At 43.2% G+C, this 24,709-nt stretch overlaps 1 protein-coding gene across 1 annotated transcript in view; it reads left to right on the plus strand.

Moving 5' to 3' along the window:
• Nucleotides 1-24,709, plus strand: part of LOC143289629 (uncharacterized) — a 108,796-nt gene that overhangs the window by 67,126 nt on the left and 16,961 nt on the right. Inside the window, exons 11-24 of the mRNA XM_076598673.1 lie at nucleotides 3,232-3,345; nucleotides 4,562-4,675; nucleotides 6,706-6,945; nucleotides 8,656-8,769; nucleotides 10,012-10,207; nucleotides 11,329-11,474; nucleotides 12,693-12,923; nucleotides 13,453-13,608; nucleotides 15,740-15,968; nucleotides 17,759-17,960; nucleotides 19,355-19,508; nucleotides 21,019-21,573; nucleotides 23,149-23,249; nucleotides 24,453-24,657. Coding sequence (XP_076454788.1) covers nucleotides 3,232-3,345; nucleotides 4,562-4,675; nucleotides 6,706-6,945; nucleotides 8,656-8,769; nucleotides 10,012-10,207; nucleotides 11,329-11,474; nucleotides 12,693-12,923; nucleotides 13,453-13,608; nucleotides 15,740-15,968; nucleotides 17,759-17,960; nucleotides 19,355-19,508; nucleotides 21,019-21,573; nucleotides 23,149-23,249; nucleotides 24,453-24,657 — 2,757 coding nt within the window. The remainder of the gene's footprint in view (nucleotides 1-3,231; nucleotides 3,346-4,561; nucleotides 4,676-6,705; nucleotides 6,946-8,655; nucleotides 8,770-10,011; nucleotides 10,208-11,328; nucleotides 11,475-12,692; nucleotides 12,924-13,452; nucleotides 13,609-15,739; nucleotides 15,969-17,758; nucleotides 17,961-19,354; nucleotides 19,509-21,018; nucleotides 21,574-23,148; nucleotides 23,250-24,452; nucleotides 24,658-24,709) is intronic.

The following is a 24,709-nucleotide window of genomic DNA, read 5'->3' on the forward strand; positions in this document are numbered from 1 at the left end:
GGCGACATGTTTGTGATGGGAAGGGTAATCATAATTGTTGATGCAATCTCTCTGCGTGGGTATCCCTAAATCAAACATTGCTGCAGTTGTATGAGTCACAGATCCTCTTGCCCTTTTCTCCAGTAATTGTGGAATGTTGTGAAACATTCAGTGTGTGTGGATGCATGTGATTGTGTGTATTTGCATGTGTAAGTGTGTGTGTGTGTGTGTTTATATGTGTGTGCCTGCAACTTGAGCTCTCTCTCCCCCTTGATATTACCAGGAGATTGCAGCCATCCCATTAAGACATGGTTCCAGGCTGGTTAAATGGAAGGTTGCTGCACCCATCCTCAAAAATAAAATAAAAACGAAAGGAGGACCACAGTTTTCGACAGCAGTGGCCATTTTTTCTTTAAACTTTCTGTCTTGTCAGGTCTTTTTTATACCATGCATTGCCATTAGTCGTTACTCTTTTGTTTTGTATTTGCTGGAGTCACACTGATTGACAGGTGATAAGAAACTGCTTAGAGGAGTGTGTGCATGTGTGTGTGTGTGCGAGTGTGAGTGTGTTTTTAAGGAGTGTATTTTTTTTTTAATCTAAGCATTATTTACTTGATATTTTTGTTGTTTGGTGGATCATAATAATAATAATGATAATGGTATTTATATAGCGCTGAATCTAGTGCATAGACAAATCAAAGCTCTTTCGCACCAGTCATTCTCATGCACGCATAAATCTAAAACTGGAGAAACTGAAGACAAGGAAGAGGCAGGGAAGGGAGGCTATTTTGGGAAGAGGTGAGTTTTAAGGCCAGACTTGAAAGAGCTGAGTGTGGAGACTTGACAAAGCAAAAGAGAAAGTTCATTCCAATTGCAAGGTCCAGAGACAGAGAAAGAACAGGCGGCCAGCAGTCGAGAGTTTGAATCTGGGTATGCGTAAATAGAGTGGATCCGAAGCTGATCGTAGTGAGTGAGATGGAGTGTAGAGGTGAAGGCAGCCACAGAGATAGGAAGGGGCTTTTTTATTCATTCTGTGAACTCATTGGATTGAGCTGTTGTAATGTTTTATGTTATGTTTATATCTGGCTCAATGATGTAAGGCGCTTTGAGCAGCATTAGTACTGGATATCGCACCATAGAAAAGTTATGAATTATTATTATTATTATGGGAGCATGCACCACACCACACGCACCACACAGTCATCCATGCCGAAGTGTGCCCATTAGCACCAACATAAACATGACTCACTCTGCCACCTGTTTTTCTCACCCACCCCCTCTTCCCCACCCCCACCCCCTTTTTTTTTTTTAATGAATGAAAGACTAAACCAAGCCCAGAAAGGGACTATTGACACAAGCAAATCACAGCCTACGCCAGCCATCAAACCCCACAGCTGTCAAACAACCACACTGATATTGTGGAACTGATTGACCACAAAGTCTTAAACAAACATAGGGGGACCTGGCACTTGACAGTCTTAATTCGCCTGCCTGCCTGCCCCCACTCCCCTTCTCCACTTGTGGTGCAGGCTGTCCAAGCAAGGCCACAAGCTGGAAAGGGTGGTGGAGGGAAGGAGAGAGGGGTGGCTGGTGGAATGTGGGGGAGGGATGAAAGGGGGGTGGGGGGCAGTGCCATTTCAGGATTTTGTAACATCGCCCAAGGACCTTCTAAAAGTGGAGCAACTTCAGTCTTATATCAGAGCGAATACAAAAGAAAAGTGAAATGGCACGACATCATTATACATGGTATAAAAATGTAGGTGGTGTCTGTGAGCAGACGGCACTAGCATATCTTCAGTGAGCATAACTGACGTTGCAGTCAGTGAACATAACATTAACAAGCAGTGTCAGCAGTCAGCTAACGACATCATCATTGATGAGCTAAGCTGACGCAACAGTTGTAGGCTTCTACAGTTTGCTCACAAGAAAAACTTGCACTTTGTCTTGTTGGTGTTTTGTTTGATGCTTTTTGTGTCCCCTTTTTTCTTTTGAAAATTCAACAAGAATTGAATGAAAAACAAAACACTTGATGCTTTAGTGTCTCTTTTTTTTTTTAAATAAAGAAAAGGAAGACACATCTGCTGTGTTAGCTCCCTAAAGGATACAGGTGAGAGGAAAGAGGATGAGGCAGGCCAAGTGGGAGCTGTACAGGACAGGATGCAGGCAATTTGTGACGTGGGCAGCAGGGTCCGCTCTTCACCCTCTTCACCCCGTGACTGCCAGTGCTGAACTTTACCACACACAGCTAATGGGTCACCCCTGTGTGGGAAACTGTCGTTAGGACATCAGGCCATTTAACCTTCCTGTGGGACTAAACTTAATGTGTCGTTAGGACATCAGGCCATTTAACCTTCCTGGGTGACTGAATTAAAGTGGTGGGGGAGAGGTCTTGTGGGGAGAGGGGGACAGGGGGGCAACACGAGAGATGGGTGGGTATCGTGCTGCTGTTGAGTGACTTGTTCTCTGTGTTGTCTGTTTTTAGTGGATGTGGGTTTAGATGTGTGATGCTTGTGTTGTTTCGAGTGTATGATTTTGTGTGGATGTATGTATGCACATGTGTTTATGCAGGTACGCAAACTGTGTTACTGGCAAAATACAACTTTAGGGAAGAAAGCTTGAATTTTTAATTTTGATACATAGTTTTATTGTTGTTACTGTTTTTTTGTTGGTTTTTTTTTTTTGTTTTTTTGGTTTTTGTTGTTTGTTTGGGTTTTTTTGGGGGGGGTTACAGGTGTCAAAATTATGCTCAGGATTTTCTTTGTCTTTATTACTAGCAATATCTGATTTGAAAATCTCAAATTTGCTCAGGAAAGCAATACTTTTATCCACATAGTTACAGGGCATTTATCCACATAGTTACAGGGCATACAAGCGCATGACAAATATGATCCCTGGCTGTGCACAATCAGCTGACACTCAGTGTGATCCCTGGCTGTGCACAATCAACTGACACTCAGTGTGATCCCTGGCTGTGCACAATCAACTGACACTCAAACAGTGTGATCCCTGGCTGTGCACAATCAACTGACACTCAAACAGTGTGATCCCTGGCTGTGCACAATCAACTGACACTCAAACAGTGTGATCCCTGGCTAAACAATCAACTGACACTCAAATAGTATGATCCCAAGCAAGACAATCAACTGACCACAGTTTACACAGAGGTATTTCAGTCAGCTCTGTCTGTACGGAGGTGTGTGTGTACTGTGCAGGTTACACAGGGGTGTGTGTGTGTGTGTGTGTACTGTGCAGGTTACACAGGGGTGAACTGTGAACACAACATTGACGAGTGTGTCAGTCAGCCCTGTCTGAACGGAGGGGTGTGTCAGGATGGAGTCAATAAATTCAAGTGCTCCTGTCCTGCAGGTATGTCTGTCTTCCTGTCTTCCTATCTGTCTGTCAGCCTGTCTGCCTACCTGCCTGTCAGTCTTTCTGTCTGTCTGTCGGCCTGTCTCCTCTGTCAGGCCACCACTGTTTGTGTCAAGGTTTCTGTCTCTGTTTCTGTATTTGACTGAATATGCCTTGTCTGTCTCTGTTGTTTATCCTTTTCTGCCTAACCTATTCTATCTTTGTCTGAATACGCCTTGTCTGTCTCTGCCTGTCTGTTCTATGTCTGCCTTGTGTCTCTTCTCTGTATGTGCCTGGTTCCTCTGTGGTAAGTTATTTCTGTCACTGTACATTTGTGTAGGTGTGTCTGTGAGCCCATGTGTAGTTAATTGTTGTTATGAACATGTATCATGAGGATCCATTTCTTTCAAATGTGTTGTTTAGAAAAATAAATTCTTGGTCACTTCATTTGGACTCCGCTTATTCCATTTCTACCCTCTTTTCCAGGAATGATCAGTTCCATTTTTTTTCTTCTTCAACCCCCATTCCATACCCTCCTTCTCTCTCTCACCCTCTCTTCCCCACCCCCACATCGCTCTTTCTGAGCCTTTTCGTTTTAGTTATAATTGGCATTGATATAAGATCATAATCTCACCTAATGAATGTTCTGTGTGTGTTGGTGTTGACATTGATATGACAAGATCATGATCTCACCTAATGAACGTTCTGTGTATGTTGGTATTGACATTGATATGACAAGATCATGATCTCACCTAGTGAATGTACTGTGTGTGTTGGTATTGACATTGATACGATAAGATCATGAACCTAAAGAATGTTCAGTGTGTATTGGTATTGACATTTATATGATAAGATCATGAACCTTATGAATGTTCAGTGTGTGTTGGTATTGACATTTATATAATAAGATCATGAACCTTATGAATGTTCAGTGTGTGTTGGTATTGACATTTATATGATAAGATCATGAACCTTATGAATGTTCAGTGTGTGTTGGTATTGACATTTATATGATAAGATCATGAACCTTATGAATGTTCAGTGTGTGTTGGTATTGACATTTATATGATAAGACCATGAACCTAATGAATGTTCTCTGTGTGTTGGTATTGACATTGATATGACAAGATCATGAGCTCACCTAATGAATGTTCTCTGTGTGTTGGTATTGACATTGATATGAAAGGATCATGATCTCACCTAATGAACGTTCTGTGTGTGTTGTGTGTGTCAGGCTTCGAGGGCTCCACCTGTGCATACGACATCAACGAGTGTGAAAGCTGGCCGTGCAAAAATGGAGGAGAATGCAATGACCTCATCAACGCTTACAACTGCACCTGTCGCCAAGGTAACCCATCAGGAACTATACTGTGTCCTCATGGTGTACTGTGTTACTTTTTTGTCACAACACATAGTACCTGTAGCCAAGGTAACCCATCTGGAACCATCCTGTGTCATGTTGTACTGTGTTACTTTTTTGTCACAACACATTGTACCTGTCACCAAGGTAACCCATCAGGAACCATCCTGTGTCATGTTGTACTGTGTTACTTTTTTGTCACAACACATTGTACCTGTCACCAAGTTAACCCATCAGGAACTATCCTGTGTCATGGTGTACCGTGTTACATTTTCGTCACAACACATTGTACCTGTCGCCAAGGTAACCCATCAGGAGCCATCCTGCGTCCTCATGATGTACCGTGTTACTTTTTTGTCACAACACATTGTACCTGTCACCAAGTTAACCCATCAGGAACTATCCTGTGTCATGGTGTACCATGTTACATTTTCGTCACAACACATTGTACCTGTCGCCAAGGTAACCCATCAGGAGCCATCCTGCATCCTCATGGTGTACTGTGTTACTTTTTTGTCACAACACATTGTACCTGTTGCCAAGGTAACCCATCAGGAACCATCCTGTGTCCTCAATATTGTACTGTGTTACTTTTTCATCACAGCACATTTCCCAGTTTTTGTTATGGTGGGTTTTTTCTGTCAGTAAGTGTAATTGTAGTTTTCTTCAGAACGTTGCCAGGGACAACCCTTCTGTTGCTATGGGTTCTTTTTTGTGTGACAAGCCCATGCTGCACATGGGACTTTGGTTTATTGTTTGATCGCCGTGACATACACCAAGACCACCATTCACACTCTAGTACAGGGGGGAAGAGTATCAGACTCGAACCTGTGGACACTTTCTGTTTATTGGGGTGCAGTACCACAAGGCCACTGCTTTGTGTTTCCACATCATGTCTGAAACAGTGCATCCATTCCCATGGTCAGCTACACAGTTACAACCTTTCTCCGAATGTCTGTTCCAGACTTCATTGTGATTGGTTCATGGCTTGGTTTGTTCTTTGTTCTGGTGTTTCATTTGTAAAAGAATAGTTTGGATTTTTGGTGTCAAGTTCCCTTATCTTCCCTTTTCTCCTTTAAAAAAAAAAAAAAAAATCATTTTTTAATAACATATGTGAATCTGGATACTCATCATCAGTGAATTATAAAGCATCAAAAGTAGAGGCTGTGGAGATCTTTATCACACCATGTCACACAAGTACATGGATGAACACACTTATACTGTGTTGGAGTACACTTACACACATACAAACACATTATACACTCCCGTTCATACACAAATTTGTGCACATACACTTGCACACTTCCTTCCCCCTACCCTTTCTCTCTCACATTCCTTTCCTCCACCCCCTCTGTCTTTTTTAGGGCTGTGTGTTTAAAAAAGAAAAGAAAAAGAAAGCCGTTGTGCTTATTCCAATTCCCTTATTAAAATAATTGTGTTTTATTTACTTTTCTCTTTGTTTTGTTTCTGTTCCTTTTGTCCTTCCTCTAAACTCAGCACAATTTTGGTGGGTCAAGCCTGAAGTGTGGAGATTTTTCTGATTTCCCAGGTCAACATATGTGCAGACCTGCTAGTGCCTGAACCTTGTAGTATGCGCACACAGAAGAATTAAATGCGCATGTTAAAGATCCTGTAATCCACGTCAGCTTTCAATGGGTTATGGAAACGAGAACATAACCAGCTTGTACACCCTTGAAAACAGAGTATGGATGCCTACATGGTGGGGTAAATAAACAAAAAAGTCATACACATGTGTGAGTGTGTGTGTGGTGTGTGTGTGTACATGACTGAAACCTGAATGAATGACACAGGAAACAAATGATGACCACTTACTGGTAGCTGTCAGTCAACTCGAATATAAGTATCCATATCAATCAACCCAAAAAAAATAATAACCTCTACCATAGTTGACAGTCTGTTGTACAAATGACTCTGTGAATGTGAAGCGCTTAGAGCTTGGTCTCTGACGGAGGATAGGTGCTTTCATCCATGATCATTCTGTGTGTGTGTGCCTGCAGGGTTTACAGGTCAGAACTGTGAAGACGACATTGACGAGTGTCAAAGAGTGGACTGTGGCCACGGCTATTGCCAGGACGACCTTGGCACCTACACCTGTGTGTGTGACCGAGGCTGGACTGGCAACCACTGCAACAGCGAGATTGATGAGTGTGCCTCCAACCCCTGTCGTAACGGGGGTGTCTGCGTTAACGTTCAGGACCAGCATGGCTACCAGTGTCGCTGTCCGCCAGGCACCAGAGGTTTGCTTCCTGCAGCTGTTTGGGGCATGGGGGATTTTTTTTTTTTTTTAGGGAGGTACTACTGTTGGTGTGATATTTATTTGGTGTTCTTGAAAGTGTGTATGTTTGTGCACATTGTCATTCTCAAAAGATCTTTGCATTTACAGCATTACTAATTCAAGGACTTGATCACTCGCAAGTGTCATCTGGGAAGAGCCTGCATGCATACACATACATATACACCAGCACACACATGTGTACACGCACATACACACACACACACACACACACACCTTAGTACACATATATCTAATATCACTCTTAAAGAAACAAGAGGCAAAGCCTTCAAGACTCACTTGTGCTTCATGCTTTATCCAGTAAAGGAATCATCAGGAGACGAAAAAACAGATTTTTTTTTTAAATCGTAAGAAGTGTTCTGTATTAACCCCTTCACTGCTAGTACCTTTTGCTATAGCCTTTGTTGAGAAATTTAAAAAAAAAAAAAAACCGAGAAAAACACACCAGTGATCTTAATTTGTTTATATTTCAAAAAGTACTGAAGTGCACAACATCAACCAGGTTATGAACTAGTCTTTCTTGTGACTGTTTTGATCAACCACACACACTGTCAAGGCTGTGCAACAGTGTCCAGGTCCATAAGACTCCAACAGCAGTCCAAACAAAGAATGAAAAGGGTGTACTCACCCTGCATCTATTGCCAGAAAAAACACTGTATGTGGTACTTGCAGAAACAGTCTTCAAGACAAAGTGCTGGTTTGCTGGGGCAGCCTGGACAGTAGAACCTCATGTCCTTTCTTTGCCCTTTCTTCCAGCAGACTCTGCACCTCCTTTGTAGCCGGGCCTTCTGTGGGGTATGTGGGATGACATCAGTGAAGTGTCGCCCACACAAACGAACAGCGTGGTCATCTTCAGCAGTGTCTGGGTCTTGGTCACAAAATCATGGCACTAATTGCATCCTTCTGGAAGTCTAGGAATGTACTGCTGTTGCCTGCTTTTTTGTAGAGGATCTGTGCATTCAGCGTGGCAATTTGTAGAAAATACACACACATTTTTGTACCACTTCAGGGTTTTCCTTGTGGGCTGCAGCTGTTGGTCATGACGATCCATGGCACCCATGTTTTTGTTGTAATCCAGAATTGCTGGAGGCTTGTTTACTGGCCTTTGGTCTTGCTGCCTCTGGTCTTCAGCTGCAGGATTGTCACAAGTTGTAAACTCCAGATGGTCCATGCTGATTACCTGAAACACATTGCATGAAAGACTAAGCTTGTTTTTTTTTTTGGGTTTATTTTTTTACATATATAAAGTTTATGAAATTGTACCATTTTATTTCTGATTGTTTTCAGAATCTGAAATACACACACACACACACACACACACACACACACACACACACACACTGAAACTGGTTCATGGTATGCCACACCCCCTTCAGTCTCTCTTTTTCATACAAAACACAATGACAACACACACACACACACACACACACACACACACACACACACACACACACACACACACACACACACACACACACACACACTGAAACTGGTTCATGGTATGCCACCCCCCCTTCAGTCTCTCTTTTTCATACAAAACACAATGACAACTCACACACACACACTCACACACACACACACACACACACACACATGTATATAACACGTGCACCACATACGGACATACAATCATACCTATTAATTGTGTGCGCAGGTGAAAACTGCGAGATAGAAGAGAATGAGTGCATCAGCAATCCCTGTCGGAATGGTGCCACCTGTCATGATGCCCTCAACCACTACACCTGTGATTGCAAGGACGGCTTCACAGGTAATTCACTGGAGGTTTTGTGTGTGTGTTTTGGGGCAGTTGGTTGGGGTTTTTGTTGTTGTTTTTGTTTTGCTTCTGTTTGATATTGTGAAAGGGTATGGGTACATAGGTAAGCATGGAACAGAAGGTATTGCTGCAGGTAAACATGGAACAGATAGGTATTGCTGCATCAAAGGGTACACAGGTAAGCGTGGAACAACAGAAAGATATTGCTGCACCAAGGAGTACATAGGTAAGCATGGAACAGAAGGTATTGCTGCAGGTAAACATGGAACAGATAGGTATTGCTGCATCAAAGGGTACACAGGTAAGCGTGGAACAACAGAAAGGTATTGCTGCACCAAAGGGTACACAGGTAAGCGTAGAACAGTTAAGTGCCTTGATAGCCATGGGACCTTTAATCTTCACCATGGTTGTTGATGATAGAAGAAGTTTTGTCACTGTGTGGAAGGAAGGTGGCAAAATGGTTACTACACTTATCCGCCAGTATCGTGTCTGTGAGAGTCTGTGTATCCCGGTCTCACCCTTTCTTCCACGTTTGAGAGAAAGAAACCCCTGTTTGTTGTGACTTAAGGTGAGCTCATGCCATACAAAATGTAAAATGCAATGTACTTTTATAATTGTATGTGACTTTTGATTATTTAAAATCATTCGTCTTTGAAATGCTTACTGTTGTGACCTTTTGATTGTTTAAATACATACACGTCTTTAAAATGCATATTGTTGTAAAAAATTTTAAGATGCATATTATTGTGACCTTTTGATTGTTTAGACACATACATGTCCTTACAAGCTTAAAAACAATTTTTTGGATAGAGTGCTATGGAAGGACCCACTGTTATTGGTATTATTAACAGCAGAGAAGGCAGCTGTTGTCCCAATTATCAGCGCTATATTTTTTGTTGTGGAGAGTGTCTTGCCCAAGTTACACCCCCACTCTCCAGGCCATGAGGGCTTTAGGGCATTTGGGCATTGGGATGGTCCCCGACGGCCAACCAGCTCCCAAGGTTGCAGCACTAAGAGCCAGTGCAGTCTTACCTCCAAGTTTGAGAGTCATAGTCCTTCACTTATGACTAAGCTGAAAACTAATTCCCATTGCAGTGGAAAAAGCATTGATCATACAGCTCTCATATTGCTGTTGGCTGAACTGTGAGCTTACATCAGTCTTTGTTATAAGCCGAGTGTTGAGCCACCTACACATGGATGCAAACTAACCAGGTTGGTATGTTACTCCTGTAACAGGTGATCACTGTGAAGTTGATGTGGACGAATGTGCATCCAACCCCTGTCACAATGGAGGGGTGTGCACGGACCTGGTCAACGGCTTCAGGTGCCAGTGCCCACCTGGTTACTATGACGCCCAGTGCCTGTCAGACAAGAATGAGTGTGCCCCCAACCCCTGTGTGAACGGGGGGACTTGCCGGGACGGGGTCAACAAGTAGGTGTTGGTGTGCTGGCTTGGATTGGTGGTGCTTTTTCTTACTTTTGTATTTAGTCTGTCCGTCTGGACATGGTGTTGTGTCCTTAGGAAAGGTACTGCACTATGACTCTCCTCGCTCCACACCCTGGTGTGAATGTGCACCTGACTGTGGTGGGCAAGGTTATATCACGGAAGAGGATGATTGGGCCACACTTTCCGATGCTGAGCCCTGGTCACCAGTTGGATATCACTTCACCGCCTTGATGGTCAAGAAGAGGATTGGGCCACACTTTCCAATGCTGAGCCCTGGTCACCAGTTGGATATCACTTCACTCTCTGATGGCATTGAAGAGGATTAGGCCACACTTTCCAATGCTGAGCCCTGGTCACAAGCTGGATATCACTTCACCGCCTTGATGGTCAAGCAGAGGATTGGGCCACACTTTCCAATGCTGAGCCCTGGTCACCAGTTGGATATCACTTCACCGCCTTGATGGTCAAGAAGAGGATTGGGCCACACTTTCCTATTTCCAGCCCTGGATACTAGATATCACTTCACCGTGAAAGACATTGGGACATTTAATGTAACCTATTCATGTACTGTCAGTGATTTTTTGTTGCAGGTGTCATAAATTTTCATTATTGGTTTTATTAATGTTCATTTATGCTTTCTTCTTCACAGTGTAGTTTTGTTGTATTTTTAAGTTAATGTGTAGAAATTCTAATTGTGATTGTTTTTCAACGTAAAACACAAACTTGAGTGAGAGCTGGACTCATTTGGATGTATTGCATATGCTTTGAACTCGTAACATCAGTTTCATGATTTCATCATTTTGGGGGGTATGGAGGATGACAGATAATAGAACCAGAATAGCAAGAAGCTTGTGAACAGTTGATAAAAAAAAGTATAGAAAATAATTAAATTTGCTAATAGGTGAAAGAAGGGGAAATATAGTTGATAATCAAGTATGGAAAATAACGAAGGTAGCTAACATGTGAAAGAAAGGGAAAGATCTTCTCTCTTTTTAAGAATGGAAAAAATGCAGAAAGACAAGAAAGTACACATATTTAAAGAGAGGGAGAGATTTTTTCTGACATAGATAAGTGCTTGTATGGAAAACGACCTCTTCTACCAACAGGTATGTGTGCGATTGCCCGGAGGGTTATGGGGGTCGGCGCTGTGAGCGAGAAATCAACGAGTGTCTGTCCAACCCCTGTCAACATGGTGGCACCTGCGAGGACCACCTCAACTCCTTTGTCTGTCGCTGCACCAAAGGGTACACAGGTAAGCATGGACCAGAAAGGTATTACTGCACCAAAGGGTACACAGGTAAGCATGGAACAGAAAGGTATTGCTGCACCAAAGGGTACACAGGTAAGCATGGAACAGAAAGGTATTGCTGCAGGTAAGCATGAACCAGAAAGGTATTGCTGCACCAAAGGGTACACAGGTAAGCATGGACCAGAAAGGTATTACTGCACCAAAGGGTACACAGGTAAGCATGGAACAGAAAGGTATTGCTGCAGGTAAGCATGGACCAGAAAGGTATTGCTGCAGGTAAGCATGGAACAGAAAGGTATTGCTGCACCAAAGGGTACACAGGTAAGCATGGACCAGAAAGGTATTGCTGCAGGTAAGCATGGAACAGAAAGGTATTGCTGCACCAAAGGGTACACAGGTAAGCATGGAACAGAAAGGTATTTCTGCACCAAAGGGTATACAGGAAAGCACGGAGCAGAAAGGTATTGCTGCACTGAAGGGTACACAGGTAAGCAAAGAACAATTCACTGCCTTGATGGCCATTGGACCTTTCACCTTTACCCTGGTTGTTGATGATAGAAGAAGTTTTGTCACTGTGTGGAAGAAAGGTGGCAAAATGGTTACTATACTTATCCACCAGTACCGTGTATGTGAGAGTCTGTGTTTTAATCCCAGTCTTACCCTTTCTCCCAAGTTTGAACTGGAAAATCAGAGTCTAGTCATTCGGATGAGATGAAAAACAGATCTCATGTGCAATGCACATTTGGTGCACTGAGAAAGAACCTTTGGCACAGTGAAAAAGAACACTTGGCAGCTTAATTAAATGTTGTCCTCTGGCAAATTTCTGAAGAAGAAATCCACTCAGATAAGAATACAAATATACATGCATGGACTCAAGACCTGACGAGCACTTTGGGTTTTGCTGCTGTCAGGCACGGGAGTGGCAGATGAAGTGTAATGTGTGTGGATCTCTCGGAATGTAGTGGCGCCAGCAGTCTGTGTGTGTTGTGACTTACAGGTGAGCGTTGTGACCCGTGTGTGTTGTGACTTACAGGTGAGCGTTGTGACCCGTGTGTGTTGTGACTTACAGGTGGGCGTTGTGACCCGTGTGTGTTGTGACTTACAGGTGGGCGTTGTGACCCGTGTGTGTTGTGACTTACAGGTGGGCGTTGTGTGCCAGCAGTCTGTGTGTGTTGTGACTTACAGGTGGGCATTGTGACCTGTGTGTGTTGTGACTTACAGGTGAGCGTTGTGAGAGGAACATCAACGAGTGTGCCAGCAACCCCTGTGTGCACGGCCACTGCAGCGACCAGGTGGGCGACTACCTGTGTCACTGCCTGGTCCCCTTCACCGGCAAGAACTGTGAGACAGAGATGAACCCCTGTGCCACCAGCCCCTGTCGCAACAATGCTCAGTGCGTGCCCACCAACAACTATCAGGACTTTGAGTGCAGCTGTCCTGCTGGATTTACTGGTGCGTACTTTTGTTGTTTTTTAAGAGTGCAGCTGTACGGGTTTACTGACATCTTTTTATATTTTTCTTTCGTTTTTTGTGCATCTCTCTGCTTGGTTATACTAACTGCAATTTTTGTGCAGTTGTCCTAGTTTTATCAATTGCTACTTTTTTTTCTTATTTTTTTTAAGAGTGTCTGTCTGATTAATGCAGTTAAAATGCAGTTATCCTGGTTTTACTGACACCTAATTTCAAATGCATCTCGGAGTGTGGATTTACTTTTTCAGTTTAAGTGCAGCTGTACTGGTTCTATATTGGTACATGATTTTTAAGGACATCTATGTGGTTGGTTTTTACTTCATGCAATTCAAGTGCAGTTGTTCTAGTTTTATTACTACATGATGGTTCATTCCACATGCTTTGACACTTCTTGAAACTGATAGGCAACAGTAACAGTGTGTCATTCTGATAGGGTACAGTGACAGTGTGTGTCATTCTGATTGGGTACAGTGACAGTGTGTCATGTGTCATTGTGGATGTTTCCCACCAGGCACGCTGTGTGAACTGGACATCAACGAGTGTGCCCAGGGCTCGCCATGTCGGAACGGGGGTCGGTGTCAGAACACTGAGGGCTCCTACCTGTGTGCCTGTCCACAGGGCTACGAGGGACGTCAGTGTGAAATCAACCATGACGACTGTCAGCCAAGTCAGTCCCTGTGTCTGTCTGTCTGTCAGTCTGTGGACCTGTGTAGTGCCACAGTATATGTGTGAATGTTTGTGGTGTTGTGTCAGTGTTTGTGGTGGTGTGTGAGTTTTTGTGGTGTTATGTCAGTGTATGTGGTGTTTTGTGAGTGTTTGTGGTGTTGTGTTAGTGTTTGTTATGCTGTGTGAGTGTGTGGTGCTGTGTCAGAGTGTGTGGTGTTGTGTCCGTGTGTGTGGTGTTGTGCGTGTATAATGTTGTGTCAGTGTGTGTGGTGTTGTGTCAGTGTGTGTGGTGTTTGAGTTTTTGTGGTGTTGTGTGTGTTTGTGGTGTTGTGTATGTTTGTGGTGTTGGGTCAGTGTGTGTGGTGCTGTGTCAGTGTGTGGTGTTGGGTCAGTGTGTGTGGTGCTGGGTCACTGTGTGGTGCTGCGTGACTGTTTCATGTGTGACATTGTGTGAGTGTTTGTGGTGTTGTGTGAGTGTGATGTTGTGTGACTGTTCTATATGTGACATTGTGTGTTTGTGGTGTTGTGTGAGTGTTTAGTGTATGACGTTGTGTGTCCACTCAATGACTCAAGCCTGATAGAATGACACAGGAAACACATGATGAGTACCTAAAGGCAGCTACTGCAAATGACTATGTTTGTAAAGATTAGAGCTTGGTCTCTTATCAAGAATAGGCACTGTGTATGAATCCATGTCAGTCAATTAAAAAGGTTAATGCTTGTTGAATGAATTGTGTTTATGATATGACATTGTGTGTGTGTGTTTCTGTGGATGTTTTTTTGGCATGCATGTTGGTGTTTTAGAGCTTTGAGAATTTTCTGGATAGGGGAAGAAGAAAGTATGCTGAACTGTGTACACAAACATGTCAGAGGTCTTTGGTATTAAATCAGTATTGTTAGTGATAATGCTGCGCTAAGTTTAGTCTCTGTATTTCAGGTCAGGTGGAAGGTGGCAGAATGGTTTAGATGCTTATCTGCCAATACAGAGTACATGAGGGTCTGGTTTCATTTCCCGCTCTTGCCCTTTCTCCCAAGTTTGACTGGAAAATCAAACTGGGCATCTAGTTCAATTGGATCAAACAATAAATGATGTCTCGTGCAGCACGCACGCACATGATGCATAGAAGAAGAACCTGTGGCAATGCAAGTGTTGTCCTCTGGCAAAATTCTGTAGAAGAGATGCACTCTGATGGGTGCACAATGATGTATGCATGTGCTCAAGGCCAGACAAAGTGCGTTGGGTTATTCTGCTGGTAAGGCATCTGCCTAGCAGATGTGGTATAGCGTATATGAATTTCTCCTTGAGAAACTGGAACTGTCAATTCATTTGGAGGAAGGGAATTTACTTTATACATCAGTCACAACAGTTGAGAACACTCATTTAAGTTGGTCAGTGTTTTACTGTTCATGCATGTATGGATAAAACAAGATTGAAGAAGAAAAAGTTAACATCAAGGAAAAGAATGTATTTGTGTGTGTTCTATTTACGCTAGCAGCCTTTTCTGTGGCTAGTGCTCAAAGCAAGAACAGCCATCACCACTGACCATAGCTTTGTCCACTGCAGTTCCAGACTGCGTTTTATCCATGCTATGAATGTTTTTATATTGTGTGGTGGTCTGTGTGTATGTGTGGGGCTGTGTGTGTGTGTGTGTGTTGCAAGTGAGTCAGACGAGTGGTGTCATCAGGTCTTTGTGCATTGATTTGTTTTTATTACTTTGTCATTTATAGTCATTGAGCTTTGTATATGCAAAGCGCTCAGCTCTGTTTGAGAAAAAACACTGAATCAGTGTTCATCATAGATACCAGCCACTGTGGCAGAATCAGGTGTTGGGACTTTTGATCCAATGTTCACCAGTGATCAGGGTTCAGGCCTCCATTCTGGCATTGTGTTGTGTCCTTGGGAAAGGCACTTTACTCCAAACTTTCTCACTCCACCCAGATGTAGATGGGTAGCTGACTGGTTGGGAAAAGTTCAAATGGAAGGAGAGGATTGGACTGAGCCCACGACACAGTGGATATGAACTTTAATCACTGCCTCAGTGATCTTGATAGGCTGTTGGACCTTTGACCATTTTTATTAAATTGATTTGTTATTATATTAGGGTAATTGTTGTGCGTCCCTGTGTTTTCAGACCCCTGTTTTAACGGTGGCACCTGTCTTGACGAGATCGGGGACTACAGGTGTCAGTGCGTCAGTGGGTTTGGGGGTCGGCACTGCCAGAACGACATCAACGAATGTGCGTCCAGCCCTTGTCAGAACGACGGCATCTGTCATGACTACGTCAACTCCTTCACCTGCACCTGTCGGGCCGGCTTCAGCGGCACTCACTGCCAGTTCAACGATGATGACTGTACCACCAGGTAAGGGGGAGTGTTCTTTTAAGGTGATGTTTTGCTCCCAATTAAGAAATTTTTGTTTATGACACTCTTCAATGTATTTGGGGGGTTTGTCAACTTTGCTGTAAAAAATAAAATCATATTCATGCATTTTGATGAAATTAACACTGATTGCCAATGGTTACAGTGGCCATTTTGAAAATAATTGATTTTGTGTGTAGGCTCATTCTTCACAGGACAGACATATTGACACCAAACAAGTTTTAAACAGTTCTTTTAGTTGTGTATTACAACACTGCACAGCATTTTCTTGATATCTTTACAAACAAAAAAGTTATTATTTTTTTAATTTTTGCTCTGTTTACACTAACGAAATTGGGAATTCTCATTATTTTGATTTAATATAATTTGGCAAAATGACAAGTTACACAAAAATTCTTCTGTGCAGTTATGAATAAGGGTTTTATCAAAATGTATGCTGAATTTCAAGTGGTTGTGATGATTGTGAGAGGCGTAAGACTGCACACAGTGTTCTGAATAAAGCAAAATGAGAAAATTGCGTTCAAAGATGGAACATGTGTAAGTGAATGGATGTATGAGATTTGAGAGTCTACACACCCAGTTAGTGTTGTATCCACCAGTCCTGGAAGCCCCTGCCAGAAGATTCCTCCTCCTCTCCAGAGAGTGCTCTCCCCTTGCTAGGGATTTTTGTGTAATCTTTTTCTTTCTTTTTTTTTTAATCAAGCACAAAAACTGTGGAAGATACAGAAAGAAAGTAAACGTTTATGTGAAGGAAAATGAATATATATTCTGCATCTGGGCTTTTCCCCCAGTTGGTTTGATTGTAGATAACTGCAGGCATTTAAAGTCCAGATAATAATTTTTGTCCTTCAAAAAAGTCGATTTCCACCTCCACATAATGACATCCACAAAGAAAACAAGCAAAATACAGCAAGAAATAGCATGCCTGTTGTCAGATTATACCCGTAGAACAAATTATAGCGGGCTATAAGTTTATAAAAACTTTCCCCCAGTTCCTGTCTGAACAGTGTTCATTATTGAAGGGACGTTTCCCTTTCCCCCAGCTCCTGTTCATAATTGAAGGGGCATGTTTCCCCTTCCCCCAGCTCCTGTCTGAACAGTGTTCATTATTGAAGGGACATGTTTCCCTTTCCCCCAGCTCCTGTCTGAACAGTGTTCATTATTGAAGGGACATGTTTCAGCTCCTGTTCATAATTGAAGGGGCATGTTTCCCCTTCCCCCAGCTCCTGTCTGAACAGTGTTCATTATTGAAGGGACATGTTTCCCTTTCCCCCAGCTCCTGTCTGAACAGTGTTCATTATTGAAGGGACATGTTTCAGCTCCTGTTCATTATTGAAGGGACATGTTTCCCTTCCCCCAGCTCCTGTTCATTATTGAAGGGACATGTTTCCCTTTCCCCTAGCTCCTGTCTGAACAGTGTTCATTATTGAAGGGACATGTTTCCCTTTCCCTAGCTCCTGTCTGAACAGTGTTCATTATTGAAGGGACATGTTTCAGCTCCTGTTCATTATTGAAGGGACATGTTTCCCTTTCCCCTAGCTCCTGTCTGAACAGTGTTCATTATTGAAGGGACATGTTTCAGCTCCTGTTCATTATTGAAGGGACATGTTTCCCTTCCCCCCAGCTCCTGTTCATTATTGAAGGGACATGTTTCCCTTTCCCCTAGCTCCTGTCTGAACAGTGTTCATTATTGAAGGGACATGTTTCCCTTTCCCCTAGCTCCTGTCTGAACAGTGTTCATTATTGAAGGGACATGTTTCCCTTTCCCCCAGCTCCTGTCTGAACGGAGGGACGTGTGTGGACGGAGTGAACCAGTACAGCTGTGTGTGTGCCCCTGGCTTCACCGGCTCCAACTGTCAGCATCACATCAACCCCTGCGACTCCAACCCCTGCCTCAATGGTGCCACTTGCTTTAACCGCCGCACCTCATACTCCTGCTTCTGTCCCTATGGCTTCACTGGCCCCCGGTGTGAGGTGAGACTGGTGTGTGTGTTTGTGTGCATTGGTAAAAACTGATTTTAAGGAGATCAGTCCTGTCATTTGTGCAACACGTGGACAGCCATACTTGTATGTGTTGTTCTGGACTGATTCACTTTCGCAGCCATGTGTACATGCATGCACTCAGTCATTCATTTACAAATTGCCATGCATGTGCATCGTGTACTCCTGTGCTCTTGTATATCAGTCTTTCTTCAGTGGTGCTGCAGACACGTAGTTAATTGTTTGGCTTTGTCTTTAGTGTGGAAATGGCTGTGTGTTTGGTGTGGAATTTTTTAGTTCGGTCAGGAAAAGATATAGAATTTTGTTTGGTTACATACAAGAAGGTGGCAGAATGGTTAAGATGCTGATCTGCTAATACAGTATTCATGAGGGTCTGGTCTCACCCTTTCTCCCAAGTTTGACTGGAATATCAAACTGAGTATCCAGTCATTCAGATGAGACAATAAACCAAGGTTCCATGTGCAGCACACACTCAGCGCACTGAAATAGAACCCATTGCAAATTAAGTGGTGTCCTCTAGAAAAATTATGCAGATGAAATCCTCTCCAATAGTTAAGACAAATACATATGCAGGCCTGACTAGCGTGTTGGGTTATGCTGCTGTCAGGCATCTGTCTAGCAAATGTGGTGTAGCAGATATGGATTTTTCTGAATGCAGTGACACCTCCTGGAGAAAGTGAAAGTGAAACTGTGGGAAGCCTGGATTGTGTGGTATGGAAAAATGAACAGTCTGGAAAAAAAAAAAAGAATTGTTTAGTGACATGTGTGTTTCAGAACTTAGACTGGTGTGGAAAAAGTAACAGATTTTGTTTAGTGATGGTGGGAACAGTGTGTTTCAGAACTTTGTGGACTGAAGTGAAAAAAGTAACTAATTTAGTGGAGTGATGACCTAGAGGTAACGCATCCGCCTAGGAAGCAAGAGAATCTGAACACGCTGGTTCGAATCACGGCTCAGCCACCGATATTTTCTCCCCTTCCACTAGACATTGAGTGGTGGTCTGGACGCTAGTCATTCGGATGAGACGATAAACTGAGGTCCCGTGTGCAGCATGCACTTAGCTCTCGTAAAAGAACCCATGTCAGCAAAAGGGTTGTTCCTGGCAGAATTCTGTAGAAAAATCCACTTTGATGGGAAAAACAAATAAAACTGCACACAGGAAAAAATACAAAAAATGGGTGGCGCTGTAGTGTAGCGACGCGCTCTCCCTGGGGAGAGCAGCCCAAATTTCACACAGAGAAATCTGTTGTGATAAAAAGAAATACAAAATACAAATAAAAAATTTTGTTTAGTGATGGTGGGAACAGTGTGTTTCAGAACCTTGTGGACCGATGTGGAAAAAGAACTGAAAAGCAGTGTTGTGTTTCAGAACTTTGTGGACTGGTGCAGTCAGAAGCTGTGTCAGAACGACGCAGTGTGTGAGCAGGTGGCCCATGAGTACCGCTGTCAGTGCCCGTCTGGCTGGACAGGGGACCTGTGTGACATCCAGTCTGTGTCCTGTGCCTCTGCTGCTGCTCAGAGAGGTGACTGGCTGCTGTGTGCTTTCCGTCATGGCTGTCTTTTGTGTGCGTGTGTTCAGTGTGTGTGTGTGTTTGTGAGTGCACATGTGTGTATTGTGTGTGTGTTCTGTGTGTTCGAGTGTTTCTGTGTCTGTGTGTGAGGGTATGCACCACTTGTGTGCATACATTCGTCTGACTGTGTGTGCATGGGTGCTTGGTGTTAAGGAAACGCGGATGATGTATGGATGTTCACTTTGTGGTTGAGGTGACTGTACGTTGTACACATGGGATAGTTGTTAAAGAAAATTGTACCTGACTTGGTGAGTTTTATGTGAAATGTTTCTTTCCCAACAGAGAAAGGAAAGACAGGATCGACTCAGAGGTAGAAAATACGAAGAAATCGAGGGGGCCGAGTCGAAACGAGTACACAGAATGTAAGCACAATACACATGCAAGCCGCATACAACAAAATAAGGCCAAATGAAAACGCTTAATAGCCAAAAAAAGCGTTAGACGAGACAGAGCGAAAACCTGACAAGATGGCGTGGAGAGCCTTGGCCAAAGGAATGATTCAGCGCTTATAGCTGTTAGAGGCGTTTGATTGGCTAAGAGCGGGCCAGACTAAGAGGGGCGTCTTTTCACTGTTAGCCGCGCGAAATTTGGCCAAACAGAGCAAACCATAGGCCTAGTTTGCATCAGTTTGACATGGTAAGTATATGTAAACACCAAACATGGAGTATAATACAAACTCCTCCTTTTTGTTATATTTAACTTATGTGGTTTGCCTTGAGAATTATATTGCATTTCATTGAATGGTGTCCACCACGTGTGGAGGCTTGTTGTTATGATCTGAACACCTGTGGTTCCTGTGTCCACCAGGTGTGGAGGTTTGTTATTATTATGATGATATGAACACCTGTGGTTCCTGTGTCCACCAGGTGTGGAGGTTTGTTATTATGATCTGAACACCTGCTGGTTCCTGTGTCCACCAGGTGTGGAGGTTTGTTATTATTATGATGATATGAACACCTGCTGGTTTCTGTGTCCACCAGGTGTGGAGGTTTGTTGTTATTATATGAACACCTGTGGTTCCTGTGTCCACCAGGTGTGGAGGTTAGTTGTTATGATATGAACGCCTGTGGTTCCTGTGTCCACCACGTGTGGAGGCTTGTTGTTATGATCTGAACACCTGTGGTTCCTGTGTCCACCAGGTGTGGAGGTTTGTTATTATGATCTGAACACCTGCTGGTTCCTGTGTCCACCAGGTGTGGAGGTTTGTTATTATTATGATGATATGAACACCTGCTGGTTTCTGTGTCCACCAGGTGTGGAGGTTTGTTGTTATTATATGAACACCTGTGGTTCCTGTGTCCACCAGGTGTGGAGGTTAGTTGTTATGATATGAACGCCTGTGGTTCCTGTGTCCACCAGGTGTGGAGGTTTGTTGTTATGAACACCTGCTGGTTTCTGTGTCCACCAGGTGTGGAGGTTTCTTGTTATGATATGAACACCTGCTGGTTTCTGTGTCCACCAGGTGTGGAGGTGCACGAGCTGTGTGGGAACGGAGGGTCCTGTTACGACACAGGGAATTCCCACATGTGTCTGTGCCCTGAAGGGTTCGAAGGGTCCTATTGCCAGCGGGACGTTGACGAGTGTGCCTCTGCCCCCTGCCAGAACGGCGCCACCTGCACAGACCTGGTCGGCAAGTACACCTGTGACTGCGCACCTGGATTCCAGGGAGTGAACTGCGAGTTTGACATCGATGAGTGTGCCAAGCAGCCCTGCGCCAACGGCGGCACCTGCCACGACCTGGTCGACGACTTTGTGTGCTCCTGTCCCCCAGGCACTCTGGGCCTGCTGTGTGACCGAAATGAGGACGACTGCCTGTTTGAGTCCACCTGCCACAACGGGGGCACCTGTGTGGACAAGGTGGGGGGGTATGAGTGCCTGTGTCTGCCCGGCTTTGTGGGGGCGCGGTGTGAGGGCGACGTGAACGAGTGTCTGTCGAATCCCTGCAGCCCTGTGGGCACTCAGGACTGTGTGCAGCTGGACAACGCCTTCCGCTGCCAGTGCAAAGCCGGATGGACAGGTGGGCGGGGCGGGGCGGGCTGCTTTCTTTGCAGTGGCTAGTTGGCTTTCAAGAAGGAATTTCCCAAAGTTTAGATTTTTATCTTAGCGATGCTTAGTTTGCTTTGAAGAAGGAATTTCCCATTTTGGAAATTTGATTTTAGCTGTGCTTTGTTTGCTTAGGAATTTCCCAAAGTTAATGGAATCAGCATAGATTTTTATCTTAGCAATGTTTAGTTTGCTTTGCGGTAGGAATTTCCTAAAGTTAATGGAATCAGTGTAGATTTTTATCTTAGTGATGCTTAGTTTGCTTTGAAGAAGGAATTTCCCATTTTGGAAATTTGATCTTAGCTGTGCTTAGTTTGCTTAGGGTTAGGAATTTCCCAAAGTTAATGGAATCAGCATGGATTTTGATCTTAGCAATGTTTAGTTTGCTTTGCAGTAGGAATTGCCCAAAGTTAATGGAATCGGTGTAGATTTTTATCTTAGCAATGTTTAGTTTGCTTTGCAGTAGGAATTTCCTAAAGATAATGGAATCAGTGTAGATTTTTGTCTTAGTGATGCTTAGTTTGCTTTGAAGAAGGAATTTTCCATTTTGGAAATTTGATCTTAGCTGTGCTTAGTTTGCTTAGGGTTAGGAATTTCCCAAAGTTAATGGAATCAGCATGGATTTTGATCTTAGCAATGTTTAGTTTGCTTTGCGGTCGGAATTTCCAAAGTTAATGGAATCGGCGTAGATTTTTATCTTAGCAGTGTTTAGTTTGCTTTGCGGTAGGAATTTCCTAAAGTTAATGGAATCAGTGTAAATTTTTAACTTAGCGATGCTTAGTTTGCTTTGAAGAAGGAATTTCCCATTTTGGAAATTTGATCTTAGCTGTGCTTAGTTTGTTTAGTGTAAGGAATGTCCCAAAATAAATGGAATCAGTGTAGATTTTGATCTTTGCTGTGCTAAGTTTGATTAGCGTTTGGTTCTTCCCAGAGCTTTTGGAATCAGCATATTTAGAACAATTCTTCATTAACACAAAGCAAATCCTGTATCCTGTATCCTGCATTTGTAGCAACCTGTCTGTCAGTCATAAAATGATGAATAGTTCAAAGGTTTTCATCAGTTCATAATGTATAGGAAGCAAGAAAAATGTGTAAATCTGGTTTACAGCATCAGTTGAATCATTTATTGACCTTTGTTGTAGAAACAAAAAACAAACAGAAGGGCATCACTAGTGTAGTCTTTTTTTCTTTTTTTTTTTTTTTTTTTTTTTTTCTTTTTTTTTTTTTTTTTTTCTTTTTTTTTTACAGATCAGGGAAATTTATAAGGCACAGCATGTTTTTGTTTTGTTGTGTTATATGCCTGAATCTTCTAGCATTCATACCTAGAGCAGCACCGATCACTGCTAGATTTCACACCTTGAGTAACCAGGAGCATGTGACTGGTATATTTCCATTGCATGCTTACCGTTTGTTCTCACTTGGGGATGCTTGTAAATTAAAGAGGACCCAGTACCATAGCCTAGTGTCGGCACTATTTTTTTGAGTCAGATGTCAGTACTGTTGATAGAAAAGGGAAGGTAAGTGAAGAGGGTGTGTGTCTTTTGCACAGGATCTCGCTGTGACACTCGCATGCAGTGCAGTCAGGAGTTGTGTCAGAATGATGGGAGCTGCACTGACACAGAACTGGGACCTGTCTGCACCTGCCGGAAGGTGAGGTTCTTTTTTCTTTGTTCGTTTGTTTGTCTCTTCTTCTTTTTCTTCTCTTTCCTTGTTGATTTTGGTTACTTTTGCTTCTTCCTACATTAACTTTTATTTCTCTTTATTCTCTTTCCTGTATTTCCATTTTCCATCCCCCTTTCTCTGTTTTCCTCACTTCTATTCTTTCTTTCTTTTCATCAGGTTTACTCTGTGCTATTCTTTTAACATGAACTGAGAATAAATATGTAAGTGTATATATATGTCTGTGTGTCTTATAAAACAATGACATATATGTCAGTCAGTCAGTGTGCTAATATCTCCACCATAGGAAAATGTCATTCATTCAGCCATTCATTCAGTCATTCTGACATCCTCTCTCTCTCTCATACATATGCGCAGATTTTCTCCTGATGTCGATTTCAAACCTTCAGTGAACAGTCTTCAACGTCTTCCCAACACACACACAGAAAGAGCTTTTTCATTTGTTGAACCCCACCCACACCCCCTCAACTATCTCAGACCTTCAGTGAACAGTCTCCAACGTGTTCCCCAACTTCCACTCAGAAAGCGCTTTTTTGTTTGTTAACCTGACAGGCGTAGTAGCTGAGTGGTTAAAGTGTTGGATTTTCAGTCTTAGGGTACCAGGTTCGAATCTCAGTAATGGTGCCTGGTGGATAAAGGGTGGAGACTATTCCGATCTCCCAGGTCAACATATGTGGAGACCTCCTCTTGCCTGAACCCCCTTCGTGTGTATATGCAAGCAGAAGATTAAATACGCACGTTAAAGATCCTGTAATCCATGTCAGGGTTATGGAAACAAGAGCATACCCAGTATGCACACCAACCCCAACCCCCACTCGTACACCCCACCCCCTCCATCCCCCTGTTTGTATGAGTGTAGAGGGAGAATGGGGAAAACATTATAATTATTATTGATCCAGTCTCATGGTTTTATTCTACGACTGACTTTTAGTCTTGATCTTTTTTCACATATCCATTGTTTGAAAGCTCAAATACTTATGATTTTGCCTTTGTCATGAGGGCTTGTACATGTGTGACACTAATCAGAATTTACACTGTTGTAGAAGCAGTTTTTACTTCAGATTGCTCATTTATTTGTCATGGTGCATTTCTGTTTCCTGTTACCATTCTGCTTGGTGAATTTGCTTATTGCCAAGAGGGACCATGAATGTTTTTACATCACGATTCTGCCAGGGTTTCTCGGGCGAGTACTGCCAGTACGTGTCGTCAGCTTGCGACAGCAACCCCTGTATGAATGGTGGAACGTGTCAGCCTGAGGACAATGGCTACACGTGTCTGTGTCCCTCAGGCGCCACAGGTCTCAACTGTCAGAACGACACGGCCAATGAGTGTCTGTCCTCCCCCTGTCAGAACGGCGGATCCTGCCTGGATCGTGTTGGTCAGTGGAGTGTGTCACTGTGTGTGTGTCACTGTATGTGTATGTGTCAGAA

Source organism: Babylonia areolata, chromosome 14, assembly GCF_041734735.1.
Source record: "Babylonia areolata isolate BAREFJ2019XMU chromosome 14, ASM4173473v1, whole genome shotgun sequence".
In the NCBI taxonomy this organism is placed as follows: domain Eukaryota; kingdom Metazoa; phylum Mollusca; class Gastropoda; order Neogastropoda; family Buccinidae; genus Babylonia; species Babylonia areolata.